At 37.4% G+C, this 19,973-nt stretch overlaps 1 protein-coding gene across 2 annotated transcripts in view; it reads right to left on the bottom strand.

Annotated features, from left to right (window-relative positions):
* Positions 1-18,376, bottom strand: part of LOC136758613 (multivesicular body subunit 12B) — a 55,976-nt gene extending 37,600 nt beyond the window's left edge. Inside the window, exons 1-4 of one of the 2 annotated variants that reach the window (XM_066713151.1) lie at positions 18,110-18,376; positions 11,156-11,278; positions 3,662-3,769; positions 468-564 (exon numbers count right to left, since the gene is read on the bottom strand). In XM_066713151.1, the coding sequence (XP_066569248.1) occupies positions 468-564; positions 3,662-3,769; positions 11,156-11,266 (316 nt within the window). In that variant the 5' untranslated portion in view covers positions 11,267-11,278; positions 18,110-18,376. Of the gene's footprint in view, positions 1-467; positions 565-3,661; positions 3,770-11,155; positions 11,279-17,881; positions 18,089-18,109 lie in introns of those variants that run through there. The other variant, XM_066713150.1, reaches the window with a different exon arrangement.
* Positions 18,377-19,973: the final 1,597 nt, after the last annotated feature.

The raw sequence follows: 19,973 nt of genomic DNA, 5'->3' as shown, positions 1-19,973 counted from the left end.
TAAAAGTCAATCAGGTGAAAATTGCTCTAGGCACAAACCAAATATTCAGTTATAAAGCCAGAGATTGGATACATTGAAACCGAAAACTTGAAAAGCACTAAATCCAATGGGGAATGCATTTCATTAATATTAGATAACCACACTCCACTCATACTCTTCCCAAATAAATACATAAATAAATAAATCCCACATAAAGAAAGCATCACTCACGCTCAGATAAACAATGACTCATGATTCCCTCTGCACTACCTCCAGGGAAAAAAAAAAATTATCCCCAAAGATCCTCATAAATTAGGAGAACCTGCGCTATAAAATATTCACAAACCCCACCAAACCGGCCCATTGGGAATATGCAGCATTTCGTCTGAGGTACTCAACACAAAAAGAGTGAGAGAGAGAGAGAGAGAGAGACAGGAAAGAAAAAAAAAGTGTTATAATGTTAAGTTTGTTGGATAATGTTTGCTTACGTGTATCCACCGTCTCTTGAATAGGAATGAAGCCCACTGGCAAGGTGTCTTTGATATCAATCAGTTTCATGTCGACAAGTACATTACCTAAATGGCTCTTTGCAAAGAAAAGGGGCAAAAAGAAAGAGGGAAGATATTCAGATAGGTTAACATCAATTCAGAGCTCTGTTTCTTTGGCAAATAAAAAAACTTTAAAAACTTTTTTTTAAATCACCCCTTGGGTAGCTTGAGGGTAAGATAAACCACACATCTGTCTGCCTGCTCAAAACCCAGGATTCAGTTCAGTTTAGCAAACTGCTTGATTACCAGCACTTCAGCAGTCCTGCCATCAGCTGGTTAAAACTGTGAGGCGGCCTGGAGTGTAGCTGAGGCTTTTCAAGCTCCAATTTCTTCAGATACACTAAGCCGGTCTGCTTTTATTCATTAGAGTTAAATTTTTGCCATAATAAATTGCAATAATATGCCGCATTCTGCAAGGAAGCAAAACAACTTAGCCATGACATGACGTGTTAAAAAAACTCCAGATTCAGCTGTGTGTGTTATGAGGCAGTCATTACCATTAAAACCATTTTTATTCATAGTTTTTATTCAGACTTAAGGCAGAATATGGATGAATGTTATTACTATGCATGAAGCAATTTTTTTTAAACAATGCAAGAAGAAAGATTTCTCCCATCAGGACCTGACAAAGGGCCATCTACCTCCAACCTAGAGTATGATAAATCACAAACTGTTTTCTTCCTACCACATAATTCAGTGGCTAATTTTACAGAATCTGTTTTTGTCATAGATAATTACAGTGGGAGCAATATTGACTGGCAGACAAAATAGCTTTTGTTGATGGTACTGTCATGTTTTATTTGTATCAAAGTCCTTAAACTGGTATGGACACTCATTTAAAAATGATACACAGACACAAGAGAAATGGCAATTGTGTGATACATACTAAAACTCCGCAGCAGAGATTGAGTTCTCTCAGCAGACCACACTTAAGGATTCTCAAGGATGAGCTACCTTAACCGTAAACCAACTTCTGAAAATCCATTATTCAGTGACTCCACAGCTCCACTTCTAAATACATCTTAAAAATTACATACGTTAAAAAATCTAACCCAAGCACTACATATATTTTAAAATAATAATATACAAAATGGCAGTTCTTTAATTCCATAAATGCTGATATCTTTAAAAGGATCTTCCATCTTCCTGCTCCATAATAAATACTTTTGGATGTCCAAAAGGTAAACATGACATGTTTATGCAAAAAAGCAGCTTCCTGCAATACCATGAGAGTCAAGGCAAATAAGGGGAAAAACAAATACCTGAGCAGACAGGCCACCTTTTCATACAGCAGTGCCGTGCATATTTATGGTGCTATTCTTTAGGGTGTGCTACCATGGTTATTTATGTTCATTTAAAATCAAAATTATAATTGTCTGCTAAACTTCACCTTCCGGCGGAGACATATTGCTTTTGTAGTCTTTAATGTCTGGGTAACAAGACCAAGTAGTTTACAGAGTCCCACAAAGATCGTCTGATATGCGTTTGTGAAATACAGATGCTGATGCAGAGGTGTATGCCATGATTACAGCCTTCTAAGGCTTGTGCCAAATTCCAGGGGTGACAGAGTTAATGTATTATTGACAGTCCATGTGTGAAATAACAAGGTGGGGCAGCCTTCCTATGCTGCCATGCACAGCTGTGAAAACGGCTTCAGAGATCAGTAGAGAAGGGATGGCTTTGCATACAACCAGATTGGTTTAATGGCTTTATCATTACTCTTTCAGTCATCTCCTGTTACCTTTTGTTTTTTTACATTTTCTTTTTATAAGGCCCAGCTTGTCCCCTAGAGTAAAGCACAGCCCTCAAAGGGTTAAAACGCCTGGGAGATTTCCACCAGCTTGCAAATTTTCCAGCTTTACAATTAGGTATATGTGCTAATGATTGAAGAGCCAGAGTGTGAAAGCAGGTCCAGATGTCCCCAGTAACACTGACACTGTGTGATAAAATGAATTTAAAGTTCTAACATGTTTGCCGCGCTCATTAGCCGACTGGATTTATTTTCATCCTCCACACGGCTCAAAAAGAAAATGAACATACAAAAACCATGGAGACCAGACTCTCTATCAAAGATTAGAGCTATTAATATGAAGTAATGTTTTTGTCTTATCCATTACACAGAGGTGGAGAAAAATATTTTCAACATGGACTGAAGTTTCTGAATAAAATCTTTGCGAAGTGTAACGCTGCTGTTCCAGAGAAATGTGTCCAGTTCCATTTATTTGAGTGTAATTTATTTATTTACTTACACTTATTTCATATTTCAGAACCAGCGCTTTCATGATTTTATCAATGCAAACATCTCGTTTCAGATATTGCCTCCCCCCTCTTGTTTATGAAGAATTAAGCATTCAAAATATTATATATTCACACGAGACACTGAATACATAAGACATGCAGTTTTTCTGCATAGCGAGCTACACGTTTGAAGTGCCATTTCTTGCAACATGGGATTTCAATATTGAATGTTCACTTTTTTCTCGTAATGCACGCATGATCTTTGAAGCAGCACTGGGACATGTCCAACATTAGGGGGCGGGTTTATATTATTTGGGGGAAAAAAAAAAAAGGCCAACTAAAATAAAAATATAAGCAGACTGCTCATCAACGAACAGTCCCAGGTGGGAGGGTTGGGGGCCGTTCCAGATGGAGTACAAGTCCCCTTCTGATACCTGAACCTTTGAGATTTTTCAGTAACCCAGAGAGCCACTTCCCTCTGTCTTGCACTTTAAATGACCTGGAATGGGCCATCTCAAGTAACATTGTGCCGGAAATGAAATCCAGGCTCACAATCTAAACGGGACGCTGCAGTCCCACATTCTTGGGGGAGAACGGTTCACAGACATTTTAATGAATTTAATTTTATGCACACAGCCACTACATAGGGGGTTCAAAAAGTGTTTACATGCATTTTCCCCAGAAAACACAACATGGCTCCTCGATGTGCTTTAGCAATCAGCACTGGCCTGATACTGATCCACTTTCACCATCAAAGACTTGCACTTCCACCACAACTACAACAACACACTTCCACCGGGTTGTTAAAAAAAAAAAAAAAAAAGAGGTCAATAATGTTTTTTCAATCTGGCGGAAGTGGGAGGGGTGGGGAGAAACAAAAAAAACATCTTACTTACATTTTCTTTGGAGAAGGCTCTTGTGAAACAGAGATAGCGCGTGACCTTGGATTTGAATAAACCGTCCTTCCACAGGTCGGCATCTAAGCCATCTGTTGTTTGTGAAACCTGCGAAAAAACAAGGAGGAAAGTACATGTGTGAGGTGGGATAAAGTGAATGTATGTACAGTGTGTGAGTGTGTGTGCATGTGTTTTTTTTCCTTTGCATACTTTCCTTAATTAACGTTTGCCTGGGCTCTCACGGAATCTCATTAGTTCCCTGAATAAGGTATGAAGCAGCTCCGACTCCAAAAAGGTAGCTAAAAATAACATCTCTGGGGACCCCAGTGATTAAAGACAACCTGACAAAAATCTGGTCTAACGAGGAAAATGAAAGTAGTTTTTTTTTTTTTTTGCATATAGTTTTTAAAAGAGGGTGAGGGGCTCATGGGGGTACGTGTACCTTCTTAGTTAAAAAAAATAAAAACTATTTAAAAAAAAAACAGCTGCAAATAAAGCCTTTTATTATATTTGTTAATTTTAATTAATTTATGATATGTAGCCCAACACTACAGGTTTGCGAATGGAAGTATGATTGAGATGGGCGTGATCTGAAAACAGGGGAAAAAACATGGCACTCCCTCTCATCTGTCATAGGTGTTAAAGATGCAGTTTACAGAAACCCTGCAGAAACATTCTCCAGTCCTTGCAGGAAGAAAGAAAACTACCCGACCCATGCATCTCTGACAAAATGTTACATGTAGCCCTAGTTGTTGCAGTTGTGTTTCTTTACATTGCATGTGCTTGATAAGCAGTCTGTTAACTGTCTATTTCGATGGGGATCAATCAGTGCCAATTAACAAACCAATGAAAAAAGGATATTGCCTAACTGAAAGACTACAATATCACAAGGCAGTTGAAGTAGCTGTGAACTGAGGAAGGTATGTGTGTACTTGGAAGGGTGGGTAAAGCATTATCTCCACTCAGAGCTCACTTCATGTTGTAAAGTGAGCATCTATTACTGATATTCTAGATGGCAACTATACAGTAGCGAGTCTGCAAAATTACACGGTAGATCAATCTTTCACGTTAGGACAAGGGTATGTCTTTTGCTCAAGCCAGATATAAGGGCTTATGCAAATACAAAATGCAAGAGACATCCCAGTCAAAACAGGCTTCTCATCTAAGCAGCTCCCGAGTTGTTGCCTGTAATGGCGCTGGACAGCTAATGCAAGTCCTCATCTGTCTGGTCATGGGGAGAGGGGGCTATTAGAATACAGCACCATTGCTCTCTGAAGTAATATTCACTATTATTTACAGAATCAGTCAGCGAGAGCCTCCTGTGTAATAACACCAGGAAAGCTAGCCTTTACGACACACACTTTGAAAAAGTGGTTGCATAAACACTTCGTACCTGGTGGAGAATGCAACAGTCACAGAAAATTCAAGCAAAGAACAAAAACGCATTTAAAAAAAACTACAGTTGCAGTAGTAAATTATTTGCGATAAAGTCTTGGAAATAGCCTAATGAATGAATAAAACAGGGAATGAGGGCAAATAAGACTAACTGTATATATATATATATATATATATATTACACACACACTCACCATCAGAAAGTGCATCATTAAAAATGAGAGGTTCTAATTAAGCATTTTTCAAAACCTTTAAAAAGATGGAAACACTCCTATACTTATTACCGTGCTGACAATAATGATAAATGACCACAGTCTTCACGATCGGAGGAAGATAAGTTTAACAAAGTCATGCAAACCACAATGAGCAGAGAAGGCATCTCAAATCCTGAGAATGGTCTCCAGAGGAACCATACATCACCCACCCCTCCCCCACCCCATATCTCTTACAAGACAAACAGTCTTGGCCACTTTTTCCAGGTCAGTACACACCACAACCTGTCAAAGTAAACAAAGGGATCGTACTCTGAAAACCAAAGTCAAGTAGGGGATTAATAAGGGCACTATAGTTAGAAGGAGCCGTGCTTCTCGCCCAGCACCTCATGTATCTCCTGCAATAGGACAGGTAGCACCGGCTGGGCAATATGCCATGAATGAAACATTTGAGGAGAGAGGTGAGGAGGGAGGGATGAAAAAAGTTGTTGACGTATAGATGTCATGTTTATATTTCAGCAGGTGCAGATTCTAAGGTTAAAGTGCAATACAAAAACTCCATATAGGGATCAAAAAAAAAGGGTAAAAACAATCACGAACAGGTAAAGCTATTAACTGACACGGTATCAGAAAAATATAATTAAAACATGCAGATACACGGACATACTATTTTTGTTCATATGCAACATGTCCCATTTGTGAACGATGAATAATATTTCATCTAATATAAATGCAGGCATTGCATAAGTTTAAAAAAAAAACAAAAAAAAAACTAAACACTAATCTAAACAAAAATAATGGGAGAAAATAAAAAATATAAAAGCTTTCCCTTGATCAAGATCCACAGGGCTACAGAGAAGCTGACAAAAGAACTGGAAGGCAACAAATAATCCATTGTTACCGTCAGAGTCCTGATCATGGAACAACAGGACTCTTTTAAGTGGGGAAACTATTCTGACAACAAAGTCTAAATGAGAGCCAAAGGATCAGCGCTTGTAGGAGTCCAGAGCAACAGCCTTGACACGCATGGCCCTTTCTTCTGCTGAAGATCAGAGAGCGCTTTGTCAGACACCCTGCCTGAGCTCAGATCCCTGTGCAGCATAAGTTTAAAATGGAAAAACAACCCTCCAAAACCCCCTGACGGGACAGCTGTCCTTTAAGAATGCACAAATTTGGATAAAACATCTCTTCTGCTCCAAGCAGGATGAAGTCACAATTCTTCCCCCTTTACTCAACCGAGACAAATCACATTCCTTGGCAAAAATCTTAAAACCTAAAAAGATAAAATAACTATAGCCATCAAAATGGAACTCATTAGAGCAGTTTGAAATAGGTTACAAAATGAATGAGTTACCAATTCTTCTTTTAAGAAATACATACAATAAACTATTTCCTAGCTATATTTCAGGGACATTTGAGAATTGTTGTTTTGCAAAGTCATCACTTCATAGGTAATCATGGTAAATCCAAAAAAGTATTTGAGACTTCATTTTCAAGCTCATTAGATGATTCCATATTTAAATAATAAGAAACCTTAAACCAAAGCCCTTTCTGAAGCATAATAAATCTTACCATCAACTTGTGTAAACGGTGTCCTTGAAAGTTATACACAATATGTTACACGTTACACTAAATTAAAATTAAATCCTATTTCTTTTTTTGGTACAAGTGTGACTGATTAGTTCTGTCTTTACATGCTTGTAACTGTTTGATGTTGGGTGACTGCAGCAGCTTAAGAATACCGTAGAATCCCAATGGATCTACGTTTGATCTATTGTGCTCTTTGTGCTGAAAAAACATGATATATTTAAAGGAAAGCTAAAAGAGTTAATCAGTCTTGTCTCACTCCAGCATTAAATGAAGATCTGTATGACAGTCTCTGTTAAATATGAATATCATAATCAAATTTTTGCTGCCAACAAACTCCCAAGTACCAGAACACGACTTTTAATAACCCAAACTGGATAATTAATCACGAGTGGAAGCCCTGCGCAATAAATGTTTCTTTGGTTGCATTTTGCAACTTTCGACTGACAAAAAAAAAGCTTTTAAGCTATAAGCAGCCTTCACTTCACCCCTCAATGAAAGAAAAAAGGAGACCTTTTCCAGTCAAACAAAGCAGTTAAATGATCAAAGTAATGCAATAAAAGAAGCAGCAGGAAATTAAAACACACCATGCTCAGAGAAGGGAATCAGTTCTGTTAAGGACTTGTGACCCAATCTAATCCAGGCAGAGCTAACCGCGCAGAGAATGGGAGGATTCCAAACCCAGATTAAAACCAAGAATGCTCAGAATTGACATTTTAACAATCTGGAAATGAAAAAGAAGTATATACACACACAGAAAAAAACATCTAGGGTTTAAGATAGACACTTAATAAAATGCAATTAAATTGTCATCCACCCCCCTTCCCTTCATTCACGTCAAGATCACAAATGTGTTTTTCATCTAAATGGTTTCTTGCGGCACAATTTAACCCACATCGTTCTTGGTTTTTGCTCTGAATGTTCCCAGAGTTTTAACAGCTTGGTCGTCGACATCTGAACGCCAACTCTGATAACATTAAACTTCAACAGCTATAGTCCATGTAGAAACCACACCTAGTTATACAAAAGTCTATTCCGATTGAATTCAGCATACATGAAGTCAGGATGGGTATTCTATTCAGTGGGTATTTAATTTCTTTATCCCTATTCCTCCATTCTTATTCGTTTAAATCACATGGTGAAGAACAACACTCACTTATAAACAATAAACAAGCCTCCATTTTCTGTGCTGTAACAATTTTCTTGTTCAGAAGTAGATTTCCCCATTAAATGTATTAACATCAAACACACAATTTCGAACAAAAACAAAACTCAAATCCCTTCTATGTGGACTGCTGCAGAAATAAACACTCATGGTTGGTTCTTTGATGGAATTCACAGCAATGGAATTTGGAATTCCAAATCACCATAATTTCAGGAGGCATGGGGGTGGGGGCTTAGCTATTGGACTCACAGCTGTATTATACAATATCTCAAACAGAATATGCAGAATAGGGCCCCATCCCTTCAAACTAATGAATATTCATTATGTAGCTACTAGCTACTGACCTCTTTTTGTTAATTAGAGAGATAGGAGTTGTAAACCAACCGTTTTCATATCCTTAAATAACTATGTAGGCCTTTATCCTGAGATCTTGTGTTGTGCAGATATTCTCTAGATTTCCAAAAGTCTAAGCAGTTTAAAATGAATGGTCCACAACAACACCATGCTTTACTAATGCTATAATTTACTAATTGCATTAGTAAAAAACTACAATGCACTTATGCATAATAAATAATATTGCTAAAAAAAAGAATAATAAAAAAAGATGGCAGCTGTCATAATAAGAGTACTTAGTCATTCATTTAACGAAGATATCGAGGCGCCCTGTTGGTAAGGTACTTGCAGTTTCTGTCACTTGCAATTAACAGGCCCAACTGGTTCTTCCTCCCATTAGTTAAATACCAGCAACGCTGTGAGACAAACATTTGGCACATCGAGGAGGACACTTTTTCATTCCCAACTCCAAAGGTGGTTGATCAATTTCTTTCAACGTCACTAATTGAAAGACTGCACTTTGCAAGAGCAGCTCATTTCACTAGAGCAAACAACACGCATCACCCAAAGTAATTAATAAGAAACTATTTTTCTGATCAATAAGACACAGTGAATATTGAAACCCTTATGTACTTAAAAGCAATATTTGCTGAATGTAGTATATTCATTAAGATATTTGAATAATCAAGAGAAGAGATTTAAGTCTTTGTAATTATGCAATAACAATAAACAAGTAAAATTGCACAGTGATTAGAAGATTGAAAATTAATTAAAACCAAGTCTGATTCAATTCTGAAGTGGTGTAACATTGACCTAATGGAAGTTATAAGAAGAACTTAATGGAATGGTTTCACAGACTCAGATTAGCACAAGCCTTAGTCTTCCCAATAGGTGCATTTACACTGCCATTTCTGATACGGATCAAATGCATCGGTAACATTTGATCAGAAGGAGAAACGGCAGTGTAAACGCTCAGTTATCGGATCAATTGGTAGCATTGGTAGCATTAGATCCTGGAAGTGCAAAAGCTTGACCGGTTCAAGTTCCTGCATGCACTGTGGCGCCGGTTGTTTTAGAGATGGGAGCAGCAGACAGACACCCTTCGCATCAGTGAAGCAGACAGGAGAACACTTCTCTACTGCCCTTATTATAAATAAAATTGTGTTTAAAATTAAACATAAAATATAACCCATATAACACAAAACGTTGCCACAATGTAAATTGCATTGCTACAACATTGTGGCAACATTGTGTGTTAGCAAGGTTGTTATTTTAGGTTAGCAAAAATATATTCTATTTTTATTTTCAATGCTTTGGTTGTGAAAAAATATGCAAGTGCATTGGGTTATAATTCATAACAAGATTAAAGGACAGTTTTTGATATAGCCGTGTTCTAAAGGACCCATTTAATACATGCATATAATGAAGTTTGGACTTGCACGCTAGTGCGCATGCAAGGACCCTGTGGTGGCTGAAAGTTGATCCTGATCAAATGGCAGTGTAAATGCATCTAATGTTATTACAGGAAGGGTATTCCAAGACTAGTGATGATCTGGGTCTGCGAAACCAGTTGAAGTAGTTCACAGCTCTCCAAAACATGGAAGGACTGCAAACCACAATTAAAATAAATAAACTAACTCCAACACTCTTTGAGTACTGATACAATTACGGCCTGCACCTTTTGGGAATATGTGCGACATTGGTATGTATGCGTTGGGCTAATTTACATATGCGCACAGTTTTGCAGCTGAAACATCTGCGTCCTCTAAACTACACTCTAGTGACATTACATCTCTTTCATTGAGTCTTTTTTTTTTGGTGTGGCTATAACAGCAACACATGAGAGAGAGCTCTGCAATGTCTCCGTCTCTCATGCCATACCAAGATTAAGCACAACCTAAATCTAGCCGGCAGCGCTTCGTTGAAATGCCAGTAAAACCTCCCACCGACAGGCCAGAGACAGAAAAAGGAGAGAGAGAGCGAGCACTTCCTAAGAGCCGAGTGCTATATTTTGTGTTTGTTTTGCTCTTTGTTAAATCCACAGGCAACTCAGCGCATCACAGCCTCCTGCTCCCATGGGCTACTAAAGCTACTGCCCTACTTTTGTTCTTACATTTAATTGTTAAAAAAAAACTTGTTGAAGCTCCACGCAACAGGGCATCTCTTGTTTCTGCTATGAATGAAACTAAGCCATTGAAAAGAAGCAGACAGAGTGAACGCAGACAGAATGAAGAGGAAATCACCAGGCACTTTGCTAAATAAATAGCCCAAGGTGAAGCCAGCAGCCTATTGCTATAACCAAAGGGGATATGCAAATCCTGTGAAATGTAAAACTACAAGAAACATTACACTCGCTAGCAGCACGCAACTCCTTTCCCCTTACAAACTAAAGAGAGATCCAACACAGGAGTCTGCGTTTATAACAAGGTGGCCTGGGCACTGCTGTGGAGACTGTGAATTCTACAATTATAACTCTCTTCCACTAAGAGACAAGTAGGGTCTTATTCATTATTGCCAGCTTGACAGAAGAATGATTTTCACTTCCCTCCTGAAAAAGTTTTACCAGAAAACATGACAAGATTTGCGTACTTACAGTATATTTAGCAGTTTCACTTCTGAAACAAGTAGGAAATGTTTTTATTATGCACCTGGGGATCGTTTCGTTATAAACATTGCACCCTGACGAGTAGCAATTTACTGGTTTATTATTTCAGGGGAGAGGTTGAATAAAGAACAACTCCATAGGAATGAATTGGGGTCACAGACAGATCAGACAGACAGGCAGAGACAGATGGTACTCACTACATCATAGCCAGTTGGTGCCCGATTCCGAGAGGCCACGACTCCAACTCCAGTGATCGGGTCCATAGGCAGCTCTGGCAAAGCTTCAGATAGGTCTCGGACCTCAGGCATGACTGTAGGATTCTGAAACACAGAAGGAATAAGATGAACTCCTGCATGCATCAACTGGTAGGCCTAAAAAGAAACACGTGCTGTATTATCTTTGGATATCTTTAAGTTAATACAGTACTTGTGTGACAATCTATAGTTGAAGGACTACAGAAATGAAAAACAACAAGGATTCCAGATTTTGGGTTTCATATGGTAGCACTTAATACTTTGTCACTGAATCTGCATTGGATTCTGAAATTTAAACAAATTTGTTTAATGATAAATGTGAAAAGTTTATACCACTTACTACAATAATCATGTAGTGAGATTAATGTATAGAATAAATAAGCTACAAGACAAAAAGAAAAACACTAGGGATCTAATCAACTACACAATTAAGTTCTGTAAACTGCTTTGCTGTAATTGGCAGGAAACACAAAAAAAAGGACCAAAATTATATTTTTTCTGCTTGTATTAAATTATTTTAACAGAAAATCAAATTACCATCATTTTTTAATCCTTAAGGATTTCATGGGATTTTTTTTTTCTTTATAATTATGCTCTTGCTATCTTAGATCCCACTGGGTTTAAAATGTTCAATTGAAAGTTGAACAAAACCTCATTTTTAATTGTTTTAAATATGTTCAAATTAATTATTTCCCACTGTTGAAGTTCTACAAAGGGGGCTTTGATCGCTTTTGAATAGCTCCAATTTAAGATAATATCTTTTGAACGGCAATACCACATGCCTTACATACAAAGGGAACATGACTAGCTGCCGAATACAATCTTTAATAACTAGTTGTAATGCATGCAAAACTGCAGCATTCTCCCAGAAAACCAAATTAAACTTCATGAATATCAATTCCATGAAAATTGCCCAAGCAATTAACCCCCCAGACTAGAAAAAGTGAAAACAACAAAAATCTATACATTTTCAAGATGCACTTGCTACTATTAGAATTTGAAATATCAGATGTGTGCATGCTGCAGTATGCCAATAACTTCTGCAAATGATGGACCTGAAAGAATGAACCCTTTACCAAACTGTTCAAGTTTTACAGTGTTGCTTTTCATATATTGAACCTGTGGAGAACAAGCAATTAAACCTGAATGGAGAATATTAACCGTGCAAAGAAATGTCTGTATAAATGTTAAAATACCTTAATCTAACCGTGCAAATATGACTCCAATTGTGAAAGCAGGATGGTTTAAAAAAAAAATAAAAAAATTATATATATATATAATTTGCAAAGCAAACGTGGGATTTAATATATTATGCACTTTATACTACTTTATCAGTTTCTCTGTAAGAAAACAATTAAATAATTTATACCCATAAAATGTCACGGGTGGGTGTGTCTTTTTGATTGCAAAACTGCATTGGGCAATATACTTCTGCCATGAAGTAAGGTAAGTGGAAGGAAAATGATAAAGATAATGTCTGCTATAAACTGTCACAGGAGGTGTGGCAGCTCTACTGGTATGAGCATTGTGCTGATAACACCAGGGTCTGGGATTCAATTCCTGTCTGCTCCCACACACTCACCAATCTGATGGGACAACATGGTAATTCAGGGCCTTCAAGCACTAGTATTACAGATGGATGGACAATGAGTGCTGGTAAAGTGAATGTATTGCCAATGATGCTTCCTTACCAGAATTATGTATCTATTCAGAAAGTGTTAATCTTAAAAGCATGCCCAACCTCCACCCCCTTTTCCTAAGGAGAAATTGTGGAACCACAATCCCTGCATGTAGAGTTCGTTCAACAATGCCGATCTCTGCCATGGTATGGCAGTGACAGGAAGGAGTTGATAGTTTTTCTGCTAATTTCAAACGATGGGTCGTTTTTAACAAAAGCACACAAAAGGAATCCACAAGGAGGCAACTAGGCAACGGAGCCCATTTGCATGACTTCTCCCTTTCCTCCACTCTGCTCTGTAACAGCAGGCGATGCCAAGTCAAAAGGAACACCCTGAAAAGAGCAGATTTGTGGTTGAAAGAACACTGACATTTCACTTGATGAAAAAAGAAACTGACAGATATACACGCACACGCGCACACAAGCAGAGAACAGGAAAGAGAAGGGGACAAAAAGCTCTCCAATCTTGTACAAAACAGGAAACTTCGTATCATTTTATACAGCTGTACTGTTCAACAAGTGTACACTGTCACACACAACTCATTAGTTTGTACTGTAAGTAAAAACATTATTAACAGCTTATTACACAGCCAATCAAGGTTCAGGCACAGTCTGAAAAGTAGCAGACTACATTCGGTCATCACATGAAAGCACGTCTGGAATCTCTGGAAACATTCTGCAGAACAAGAGATGTCGAGCACGAGCAGGCAGAAAATATTTTATCAGCACAGGATATGCTGGAAAATTTAGAGATTTTTTTCAAATGGTGGTGATGGTGGTGGGAGGGGGAGGGGGTGGGGTATAGGGGAATTCACACTGTTCAAGTAGGCCTAGACTGGCCATGCAAGTAAACTAGTCAGAAAGAACACAAGCTGTGTGGTCTGAGCACGTCATGCATTCCTCTTCATTCCAAAACATTCAGAACATTAATTTACACGCGTGTTGTTGTTAACGATGCGAAGCAACATATTATAGTGGGGAAAATAACCCCACACATTTAGCGTTATACCTATATCTAAAGTCAAACTTGTTCCTTATCTATGCTGTGGACAAACCAAGCAAATAAGATGATGACCTTTCAGCCTGTAACTTTGAAGACAGTTCAGACACCAGCAACATCAAGGCAAAACAAGTGAAGCCAGTATAAGAAGGGTTAGCAATACAACTTGAGCGTGGAAGTGCAGGACCAGGGATGGTGAACCCCCGCTGCAGTTAATGATTCCACATTTTCCAGGTCTTGAGGGTAACAATGCAGTTAGCCTCACTGATCACTGTAGATCATACAGAAGATCTGATCCAGCTCCAGTGATCCATTTAAATCAAATATATCAGTCAGATTATGATGAAGTCCTCAGGTGGACTGGATACCAGAATACCCCCCTGACGACTGGAGAACTGAGCGATTTCCCCCTGTAATCAGAAACACTTCTACTCTGTCCTTTGAAGCAAAGGAAAATATTCAATGGATCTGCTTATCAGTTATTTTCTGTGCTCCCCCATGCCCTCTGTACTATTTTAAATTACCTTTCTTACCTATTAAAATTTGAATCATTGAGAACTATAAGCACAACAGGCTACTGTAGGCTACAACACCTAGAGCATGAAAAATACTTTAATAGGGTATATGTCAAGACTAATTAGGTTAATAACCGTTTAATTCTGAGGCAGATCAAGGCAACCTATTGAGGAAGGCCAATTCAATATCCACACATCAAAGCAAATTTACAGCACTTCACCGGAGATAATTTACCTCAACAGCTAAGCACTTAAACTATTGGGAAGGCAGGGATTTACCTCTCCTGTTGAATGTGAAGTACTAACCAAATAATTCGCCTTGGACAGACATGAACTTAAGAATCACTTCTATGTAAAATATATTAAAGCCTTAGGTATCAAAAAGTAGTTTTGCACTTTAAATACAGTCACACCCGTGTCAAATGAAGTCTCAAGTGCACTATTACACCTACACCTGAAAGTGTCTGCTGAACTGAATTAAATTAGATATTGTAATATATTGTGTGTTCAATGTACACAATATTGTGTTGTACATTTCTACATATATGCAAATACATTTGTCACAAAAGCTACTAGGCTAATAAGTGCTTCCAAATTGAGAGATTTAAAAATTATTAACTTTTTTTTTCCATATCCATACATTTTAGCCTGGACACAAATCAATATCAAGTACATTTTTACATTATTATTATTAGCAAAATAAGGCAACCAGGTCACTGTTTGTCTTCAGTTATCTCCCATCAAAGGAATAGCATACTCAAATCTGTCTAGCCAAGCAGGTAACTACAATTGCCATGCAACAGCTGTAGTTTTAAAACAGGCATGTTTGAAGAGAGTCCTGCATTAACAAATGACAAGTGAGCCCAATAACTGTAACCAATTAGGACCAATCCACTGTGACCACTTACTAAGAATGTACTACCAATCCCATATTTCTGGGAAATCCACTAGAATAGAAAACAATAGATTTGTATTCTGTCTAAAGTAGCTATCACTTAATGTATGCAGTACCAGTAAGAAAATTAGTGGCTTCATAGAGGTTTTCCTCACAGTATTATTAAATTAAGCTTAAAGTATTTTTGCAGAGTAAATGACACAGTTATTGCATTCAATCTCAATGTTTACTGAATTTATTGTAATTAGCTTTATTGAATTTGGACGATTTACTTTGGCAGAAATCTCTTGGTTTACAAAAGTTAGTCTGAAAAGAATTATTAAAGAAGCCCAGGCCAGCAAATTAGCTTACAGTAAGAGAATTATTTATCTTTTGTTTATTCTCTCAATAATCAATCTGACTTCCAATAGCAGCAGGCAGTTCTGTTGCAAACTGACCTTAATTGGAAAATTGAAACTGAGAAGTCCATTCGGAGGGAACTACGCTCATTCTGTGAGGTTTTTAACCCTGTATATGCAGTAATTTTCAGAATTTGCCTGAGGAAAAACCCAATAAGGTAAGCCTCTACTTGTAAAGCAGGGTAAGCCAATATTTACTGCAGTATACAGCAAAACTGCGACACCCCTTGCAAGAACAAAACTCTTAAAAACGTTTCTGGAAACAACATAAGGCAAAGTTCAGAATCTCTAGCACACTACTCCGATAAGCAAATACCATGGGCAGTTAAACCTCTCAAGTATATAGCATATTACAAATAGTAATACATTATTTAATTCCTATCAGTGTATTGCATATCAAACAGCAACTAGACTCGCAGGAATTAATGCACAAATGCAAATGCACTGCTCTTTGGTAAAAACATCAGGTGAACACAAGGATTAAGCATGCACCACCCACAATGCACAAAGAGTAGGCTGGATGGCTGTTGCCCTATCAAGACTTCCCCCACTGAAGGTCTAAGTTCAGGGTTTGTCTCCATTTCCAGTAAAATGGAGTTTGGATGACCTCAACCTAAATCAGTAGACACGTCAACAAAAACAAAATAACTGGCATGGAATCAGCCATGAAAAAATGATCGAAAAAGGAATGGGCAGGGGGTACTGAACTGTATGTCATTGACAGACCAGTACACTGGAGCGCATTTCAGACTGTTCCTCCTAAACAAACATATTTAATCTGATCATCACCAAGCACAAACACCAGATATTTATTTTTAAGAAAAAGCCATGTTTAGTTCTCAGATATTCAGCGAAACCATGAAACACATTCCTTATGTAACCTTTTATTGTAAACCTGTTCTTTAATACTTCAGAACAAACTGTATTCATTTACCAAGATTCAGGAGCAATTAGGCTTACTTCGTCACTGTTTTGTACGATAATCAAGTTATGATTATTTATTCCCCATGACCAGGTATCATTAAAATGTATAAACAAAGCCGACCTGTTGGGCAGGTAATGTCATGCACAAGGGCGTATTGTGTGGTCTATTTGTGTAGCAAAATGCACAAACAATGTCTTAATTGAACAGATTAAGATCTCAAGCCTGGTCTAAAAGGACTGAATTAAATACATTGCATTTTCAAACAGTGTTTACAATACACAACACTAGGTACTAAACCCTTTTGGGGAATGTTGTATCCATTTAAAGAAAAACAAGTCTAAGCACATGAAGCAATGCAAATAAGTTAGCTAATAAGGCCACCAATTATTTTTCTGTAGTGTTGTTTCCTCCATAAAGATGGATAAGAGAAGTATTGCATATACTAGCAGGCCTTACTACTGCATTATTTTTCTTTTTTAAGTAGGGAAAGTTGTTGGTTATGTATCCTGACACAAAATGGACTGTCTTTAAGTGTTGGGTTGAGCGAAAGAAAGGGGATAAAAAAATCTAACCATATTATTTTCCCTCACCACACAACACAAACATCCAATAAGTGACCCAAACCTAATTACATGGTACACACACTAAAGGAAGGAATTAGTGAACAGGAGGATTTTTCCCCAGTTGTCATCATTTAAGGATTACACTGTAGAAATTAGGAATACATTAAATAATAACAGATGGAAGAAAGTGTCCAGTTTTGCATCACTATGAACATAGGACGATTATTCTGATTAACACAGAATCTACACTTGCTTTTAATCTGAAAGTTGGTAAGAAGTTACCTGGCGTGGTTGCTAATACCATAGAGACAGCAGCTTTATAATCACAAGACAGAAAAACATGTTTAGTGCAACAAAAGGTCGAGCTGGTTTGCACGGTAATAATAAAGGCATTCTGTACTAGCTAGTCAATACAAATATGGTGGCGAGCCCTTGTGAATAAGAAGGAAAAATATCACAGCAATGACATTACGCTATGTTATGATAACAATATACCCATAAAAAACTAAGATCGCACCCGATCACACCTAGTGAAAATGAGAATTTAAACTAAGGGGAATAGACATTTCTCTCGCCTTTAAACAATGTCAGAAAGGGCCCCCCGAAGGCCGACTATAAACACATTTTAAAAATATATATTCGTCTTTCATTTACTTTAACGATATGCCTTTTTTTTCCCATCTCATCGACTTAACTGTTAAGCGCGGCACCTCGTCCCTCCTTCTCAGACAAAAGCAGCTTTTCATTGCCAAAGGAGCAGAGAGACGGCAGAAGCCTCGGACTCGCCTAGAGGCCGCGGCGGAGAGAAGCGACAGGGAGGGCGGCTGCAGGGGGGTGGCCGACCCCCCGCTAGAGGAGGAGAGGAGCAGGAGGGAGGCAGCAGCAGCAGGGAAAGCAGCAAGAACTCATCATCGGATTCTTACCAGTGAAGTCAAACAATTTAATTTCACCAGCACAAGCTCGGGTTATTTGACTGATTCTTCGTTTTTTCCTCTTCTCCCCACAGATCCCGCATCCCTATCTGGGATGGCTGTTACTCCCTATTTCGGTTTCTTTTTAGGAATCATTAACAGTTAAAGAGACTCCAGTCAAGCACAGCTGATGTTTCAGACAGCGGCTCAGAGGGACCCCTGCGTTGCGGACGCGGAATTGCTGCCTCTCCTTCCCGCACACAGATCAAATGAAACCGATGATCCGTCGGTCACATCGTTGCCTTTGTGTCGGAGATTCAAAAGGAAACAAAGAAAAGAACATAATAATAACCAGTGTGATAATAAGATAAAGAATAATAATCGTGATACGAAGAACAAGAACAATGATAATAACAAGAAGAACAATAATCACATTATTATTATTATTATTATTATTATTATTATTATTATTATTATTATTATTAAAAAACGGAAAAATACCAAAATAAACAAAACTGATTTAATATTTACTGTTTAATACTTGTGTTCACATGATGTTATATCTATCTATCTTGTGTTAAATTGTCATTGTCATTATTATTATTATTATTATTATTATTATTAATAATAATAATAATAATAATAATAATAATAATAATAATAATAGTCTATCGTCAGGGTAATTTTTTTTCATAATAAAGTTGATATTTTCATGTTATTATTTATACATAATGTCCTATATTAACAGTAAAGCCTATAGGAATTACACTGTGAAAAACAAATGTCATTTGAAATTCACCAGTTGTCTTTAAGTCGAGCTGAAACACACAGGTAGCCAAATACCCATACATTGCTAATTTGCCTAAACGTGTTTATATTTTATTCCTCTGTCCCAACAAAAGTGGAAGTTATTATGTAAAGAGTGTATGTATGCTCAGGACACAGTCTATGATTATATTGCTGCTAGTGAGGGGGTTCATCATCTTAGCAAGGACCCATCATCAGTCTCAACCAGCTGACCAGATGAATCTAGAGAAAAAGGGACCTCCAAAGGGGAAATATACTTAATAAAACAGTTGTTTCACACACTCAAAGTATGCCACAGCATCTTCAGGTTTTAGAATTGAAAACGACTTACTGTAATCTAACATTTTGAAACATCTAATAATTAGTCTGCATGTGACAAGATACAGCCTTGTTCTCTTGCAGAATGTTTATTATTATTAATGATAATAATAACAATAATAATAATAATAATAATAATAATAATAATAATAATAATATCGGTGTTATTACTTTCACCTGACAGCCCCTAAGAGTAATTAAGCTGATTTTACATGATAACTCATTTTTTTGTGACATCTCCTATGCTCCCCTCCCTTTAGCACATACCTAAGACTTAACTGTATTATGTCTGCACTTATTAGCTCAATGTACTGGGATGTACTTTTATTGTAGTTTGTACTGATAGTCTTACTGCACTTTTGTAGTGCTTTAAAATGTTTCTTGTGTAAACTATAAGTCTACCTGGATAAGGGTGTCTGCTAATAAATAAATAAATAAATAAATAAATAAATAAATAGCTTAATAAGGAAAAGACAGACAGAGTTTGGTAAAAGTGACATAGGGGAGACAAAATATATCATATGTGACCAAAAAGTGACACTGACACAGAACTAAAAAGTATAAGTCATATGGGAGGACTGAAGTGTCATACCTGACCAAAAACATGCCATAAGAGAATACAAAATGTGGGACTTAAGTGTAATAAACAACTAAACAATGTCAGGGAAGAAAAAAGTGTAATGGACAACCAAACAATGTCATGACTAAAGATAGCTAAAGATAAAGATCACTTTTGTTTTTTACTAATATA

The sequence above is a fragment of the Amia ocellicauda genome, chromosome 9 (genome assembly GCF_036373705.1).
Source record: "Amia ocellicauda isolate fAmiCal2 chromosome 9, fAmiCal2.hap1, whole genome shotgun sequence".
Classification (NCBI taxonomy): domain Eukaryota; kingdom Metazoa; phylum Chordata; class Actinopteri; order Amiiformes; family Amiidae; genus Amia; species Amia ocellicauda.
Note: the sequence above shows the minus strand (reverse complement) of the source record. Positions and strands in the feature narration are given on the sequence as shown.